General features: G+C 35.1%; 1 protein-coding gene across 1 annotated transcript; it reads right to left on the bottom strand.

Moving 5' to 3' along the window:
- Positions 1-1,893: 1,893 nt before the first annotated feature.
- LOC140805328 (uncharacterized) lies at positions 1,894-2,481 on the bottom strand. The gene has a single exon (XM_073161601.1). It carries the CDS (start codon positions 2,479-2,481, stop codon positions 1,894-1,896), a length of 588 nt encoding a protein of 195 aa, XP_073017702.1.
- Positions 2,482-6,136: the final 3,655 nt, after the last annotated feature.

The following is a 6,136-nucleotide window of genomic DNA, read 5'->3' as shown; positions in this document are numbered from 1 at the left end:
GTATATTATATAGTTAATTAAATCACTAATCAAAGCCTTGGCCCATTAACAAATTAATTAGGCCCATTAGTGTTTAAATAAAAATATAAAAATTATTTTGTTTAAATAAGTTTGTGAATTTTTAGCCGGGTTGACAAAAAGTTCGCATTTTAAATGAAAAACCAATACCGATAAAATTTACGTTCCGGCGTATAAAATCACCTCAAAACCCCTTATTTTCAAAAATATGAAATACCAACACCCTTATTTTAAGTAATTAAAAACAAATAACCAATAAAAACATTTTCTATTTTTTTCAGCCCTCGGTCTCCGTTCCTCGATCGCAACTCGAATAACCTTTAAAAATACATTTTTATGCAACAATGTAGAAAAATATATTTTAAACATGCAAGTATGCACAACATAATTAATTAATGCAATTATAACAAGTAATTAAAATACAAGAAAATTTAATAATTGCATGCATGTGGTTTTCATGGACTTTCAAAATTTTCGGGGCGTTACATACCACATGTCGTCATTTGTGCAGCTAAATGAGCCTTCATTCTTATTTTCCAATCATCAAAATCCTCTCGGGAAAACATTGGGATTTTGTTAAAGGACGACATAATGAATCAGTTTTGATTAGAGATATTCTAAGACGAGATACAAAGCTGCTCTGATACCACTTGAAAGGATCGGTTAAATGGATGATAAGTGTTTAGAAGGGGGGGTTGAATAAACACTCACATATTTAAATTTTCTTCGAAGATAAAGTTCAGTTTTGTTGCAAACTGACACTAGGTATCACGTCGGTCAATGAAAATCAGTTAACTGAGAAAAACAGTTGCGGAAAATAAACCGACTGAAAGATAGAATTACTAACTGAAGAATGTAACTAAAGTAAAAAGGAACACAATATGTTTCTGGATTTTCGGAGACTTGAATAACTCCTACGTCACCCCTTCTATCACGAAGATAGGATATTCACTAAAAGACTTTGATCGAATACAAGAGATGTACTGACCCTCTTCAGTTTGGACTTATCACTTGCCAAAACTGAAACTCTTAGTATACAACAATTTTTACAGATCGTAACTGATCTTAGCACAACTTAGAAAATCTATCAAGGATTACAAAGTTCTAGTAAGCTCGTGAATGTAGCCTTGAATGCTACTGATAAAACTGGTAAGCGTGTGCTTTTGATAACTGAATGCGAGTAGGGATTTTTGCAGAGTAACAGGAAGCTAGAATGAGATAGTTGAATGTGTTCGTGTGTTCTCAGCTGCTCTCAACAACTATTTATAGGCTTCCCTCTCAACGGTAACATTGAATGATATTTGAATATTATAACCGTTGATTGCCACGTCGACATTCTCTGACAGTCGTACACTGCAAACTCTGAAATACGACGTTCCACTACTAGTTATAGTTTGTTGTACTATTTGTCGGTTGTCGTTCTCAAATGATGACGTGTATAGCTGAGAGAACAGCTGTTGATTATCTGTCTAGTTGAGTTTCAGTTACGTAGATCAGTTTGTTGGATTCAGTTGCTTAGTTCAGTTTTAATCGTGTTAAGTTGATTCGTATTTTATCAAACGCCGGAACTCTTCTTCTGTAACTCGATTTCTTTTTATCGTTTCTTGGCCTGTTACATTCTGCAATAAAGTGTCCTTTCTTTCCACAATTAAAACAAGCTTGACCATCATTAGTATGGTCCTTGTTAAAGCGAGGTTTATTCATATGTGATTGATTTTTACGCATGAATTTACTGAATTTTTTAACGAATAAAGACATGGCTTCATTGCTTAATTTCTCGGCCGATTTCTTACTTGAGGACTCTTTGACCGGAAGAGTCACTATAGTAGCTGGCAATGCCTTCGTGTGTTGAGATGTGGATGGATCTTCTTCAGTTCATATACCCAGCTCAAACTCATAGGCTTTAAGGTTAGCAAAGAGATCGTCAAGTTCCAGTTTGTTCAAATCTTTGGATTCTCGCATTGCAATAGTTTTCAGGTCCCATTCTCTGGGAAAAGCTCGCATAACCTTTAGAGCAATTTCACGGTTAGAATAATCTTTTCCTAATGAAGTGAGTTGTATAATAATACTACTGAACCGTTCGTCGAATTCTGCCAGAGTTTCTCCTGACTTCATTTTTGCATTATCAAACTTTTGGATGACAACAGTCAGCTTGTTTTCTTTCGTTTGGTCGTTGCCTTCACATAGTTGAGTAAGCTTTTCCCATATTTCCTTGGCAGTAGTGCATGTTTTGATCTTGGCAAACATATTTTTGTCCAAGGTTTTGTAGAGGATATCTTTTTCAACGTTGTCCAGGTTTGTTTTCTTTTTATCCTCAGCTGTCCATTCTGATCTGTGCTTTTCGACCATATGAGGTGCACCTTCGGTAGTGGCAACAGCTTTGTTTATTTTCAAGATTTTCATTGGCCCATCAGTAATGGCATACCACATGTCGTCATCTTGGGCTGCTAGATGTGCCTGCATACGAATCTTCCAATCATCATAATCTTCTTTAGAGAACAGATGAATTTTATTGAAAGATGCCATAAGTGTTCAAAAGATAATAGTGTTTGAGAAAAACCCCGATCTGATACCACTTGTTAGGATCGGGAAAGAGTTTAGAGAGGAGGTGAATGAACTCTTTCAAATTTTCTCGTGTAAGAGTTTGATTTCAACCGTTTTAGGCGGTTGAAAACTTGTTCTCAAACGGTTGAAAATGTAAACCACTATTAAGTGCGGAAAACGGTTCACAATCTTCAAAGCAACTTAAAACACAATATCAGGCTAAAACAATGAATAGAGACTAGACAGATAAATGATTGCAGAAAGTAAGAAGACAAAGGTTTGTTATGGATGTTCGGAGAATGAATACTCCTACGTCACCCCTTCTTCCTCCTTAGGAAGGATTCCACTAAAAGTCTTTGGCTTTACAAACTTCTTGCAACAGCCCACTCCAATCAGGACTTATCACACTGCTCTTTTTGGACTGTTAGTGATCACTTTACACTTCTGGGTATTTAAGAACACTTAGTTCATCATATATCAAAGCTGAATCAATAACCAAAGGTTAATGATATGAGTAAATAGTTTTGATTTAGTAGCACGAAAATGATCCTTAAATGATCAGATAAAATTTCTCTTTTGTGCGTGCTGAATTGAGCGATGGAGTATATGAACTTTTAGAGCGCTCTGAGATCTTTTTGAATAAGCAAGCGAGTTATGATGATGCAGCTGAGAATCGAGAGGGTTTCTGCTAGCATATTCTTCCGTTAATATACACGATTTTCTTAACGTTCGGAAAGGACATAACAACGTTAACCTGATCCTCTGTTCAGACGTGTTGCTTTCGATATGCTGAGCATTAAATGATCTTTGATAAACGCATTTAATGTTCCTTTTGCACAACATCGTTCGGGATCGCTTTTCCTGAGGAGTTCCTTTTAAAGAAACTGTTTTGGGCAACATAACTTTTAAGTCTATGCTTGGTCTTCCTCTTTCTGGGAAAGATAATTAAATGAAGATCAATCTAGGAACTGATGAAAGAGATTGTTGACTTCAAAGCGGTGTAATACTTGAATGTATTTAAGCCGATCAGAGAATGTTTTTGAACAATAACTAGTTCTCTTTAATGATCCGGTTCTGATAATCATTAAAGTCCAAGATGAATATGCTAACGGTCTGAAGTGAGCGGTTGAACTGCTTTGAGTTTGTTAAAATTCACCAGCTGATAAACTAAGCGGTTGAACTGTTGCATATCTGATATACGAACTGCAGCTGAAAACTTGTTTTTGTCGTACACCAAAATTCTAAGGAATAATATTTTCTTAACAGAAATAATAATATTAATAGTAAATTTATAATCATAATACTTAATTTTAAAATATTTAACCTCCTACAAAACTTTTTACCTTTTTTTTAGAAATTTATATTATAAATAATTTATTTTATTGTTTTTTTAAAATGAAATAGAATGAAATATGATATAATTAAATATTATAACGAAAAAAGATAAGGGTGAAAAGTCAAAAACACAAAAACCATAACCATAAAATATGGTTAATTAGTATTAATTATCAATTAATAGACTAAGTGTGTAAGGTCCAAAAATTAAGACGACGTAATCAAACGACATGCAAATCTAGGAATTTTGAAAAAGGGTTAATTAAATTATTTTAATTACTTAATTGATTATGTGATATTCATGATTATATGTTAAACAGGATTTTATTGTCATTATGCATAAAATTGTATTTTTTAATATTAATCAAAGTTGCGATCGAAGAACGGAGACCGATGGCTGAATATCAAAAAATGTTTTTATTAAATAATTGTTTTTGATTATTTCAAATATGATTTTTTCTTATTTTTGAAAATGAGGGGTTTTGAGGTGATTTAATACGCCGGGACGTAAATTTTATCTTTGTTGGTTTTTCAACAAAAATACGAACTTTTTGGCAACCCGGCTATTTAATTCACAAACTTATTTTTACCAAAACTATTTTAATATTTTATTTAATTCTAATTATAGACTAATGGGCTTAATTGTTGGCTTAATAGGCCTAAAGCCATGTTAGCAATTAATTAGTATATAATACATGAATTAGTCTCCCAAAACCCTACCCTTTCTACACAACCACACGGCCACACTTCGGAATATTTCCCTACCCTACACGGCACCCACATGCAATTTAATTGAAGGAAACTTTCGGTGAAGCTTAGGGAGATTAAAGCCGCGGTTCTCGTCCGTTCTTCCCGATTGTCAACAAGTTTTTGTGCATTAAATACGCAAAGGCACGCCTATTCCTTCTTTTAAACCATCAGCATATCATATTATTTTCTTTATGCATGAAAAGTTGCAAAACAAGTGACACTTTTTGAATAATTTCATTTTTGGCATGTGTCATGCAATTTCAAGTAGAAACTTGTATCCAAATTGTGTTGTTTATAAGCAAAAAGGGGCTGCCATGTCTAGGAAGTGTTATGGTATGGTTTACATGAAGTCTAGACTCCTAAAACACAACCCAAACCACACACACGATTCTGGACAGCAACCCACGCAATTTGCTGTCATGGGAGTTAAAGGGGTTCGGTTTTCAGGTTGCAAGGGCTAGGCTTGGTTCGGTTGGTTCCAGGGGTTGGCTAAGGTCAGGAGGGGGTCTAGAGGGGAGTCCTAGCCAAGCTAGGACTCGAGCTAAGGGGCTGGGTGGAGTCCTTGACAGCAAGGACTCCCACCCGAGAGAGGCCAAGGAGGGACAAGCAAGTTCTGTGGTTGACGCAGGCGTGTGGGCTCCGTCCAGGGGGTCTGGGCTGGGTCAAGTCGTGGCCTTAGGGTCCTAGGTAAGTGCTTGATATGGTGGTTCAGTGGTTGGGGTCGTGGGTAGTGGCCTTGATGCTAGAGCAAGAGTCCTAGTCCAAAGAGGACTTCTCGGCCAGCTTAGGATGTATGTGAGGGGCCTTCGTTTTACTTTTCGGGGTGGGTTCCGTGAGTTTTCTAGGTCCAGTAGGGTACTCTAGCATGTTGGGCAGGTTTTGGTTCATTATGGTCCGAGGGTAACTCGATAAAATTAAGAGATAGCTCGGGGGCGAAGAATTTGTGTCAAATTAGGGTTTTTAACTAGATGAAAAATTGGAAAACGGCTCACGGGGGTCAAGTCGTGATCCATAAGGGCTAAAATAATATAAAAAGACTAAATTTAGAATTTAGGAATTTTATATTAAAGTTTGGTATTTTTCGGGATTAAAACACCGTTAAAACAATTAAGTAAAGATAATTGAAAAGGTCTAAGTTTTAAGCCACATAAAATAATGAAAAAATTCATGTAGACTTAAATAATTATTTGGGACATGTTAGAGTCAAAAAAATCAAGAAAAAGTTAAAAACATAAAATGTCACGTCTAGGGGTAAAACGGTTTTTTTACACCTAGAAATTAGTAAACGTCATGGCAGTGCCCGTAATGCTTTTTTATATGATAAAATGATTATTTTCAATGATTATGGATGTTTATATGTTAATATGTCAATTTTATATGTTTATGGGTTTTTAAGACGTTAATATGTTTAATGTTTTATGATTTAATATGCTAAAATGTTTATTTTAAATGTTTATGTTTATTTTAAACGTTTATGATGTAAAAATAT

Source organism: Primulina eburnea, chromosome 1 (genome assembly GCF_022965805.1).
Source record: "Primulina eburnea isolate SZY01 chromosome 1, ASM2296580v1, whole genome shotgun sequence".
In the NCBI taxonomy this organism is placed as follows: domain Eukaryota; kingdom Viridiplantae; phylum Streptophyta; class Magnoliopsida; order Lamiales; family Gesneriaceae; genus Primulina; species Primulina eburnea.
The sequence above is the reverse complement of the archived record's forward strand: the minus strand, read 5'-3'. Positions and strand labels throughout refer to the sequence as shown.

What these genes read in the sequence shown, in the direction of transcription:
- LOC140805328 (XM_073161601.1), bottom strand. Translation starts at nt 2,481, where the DNA reads ATGCAGGCACATCTAGCAGCCCAAGATGACGACATGTGGTATGCCATT.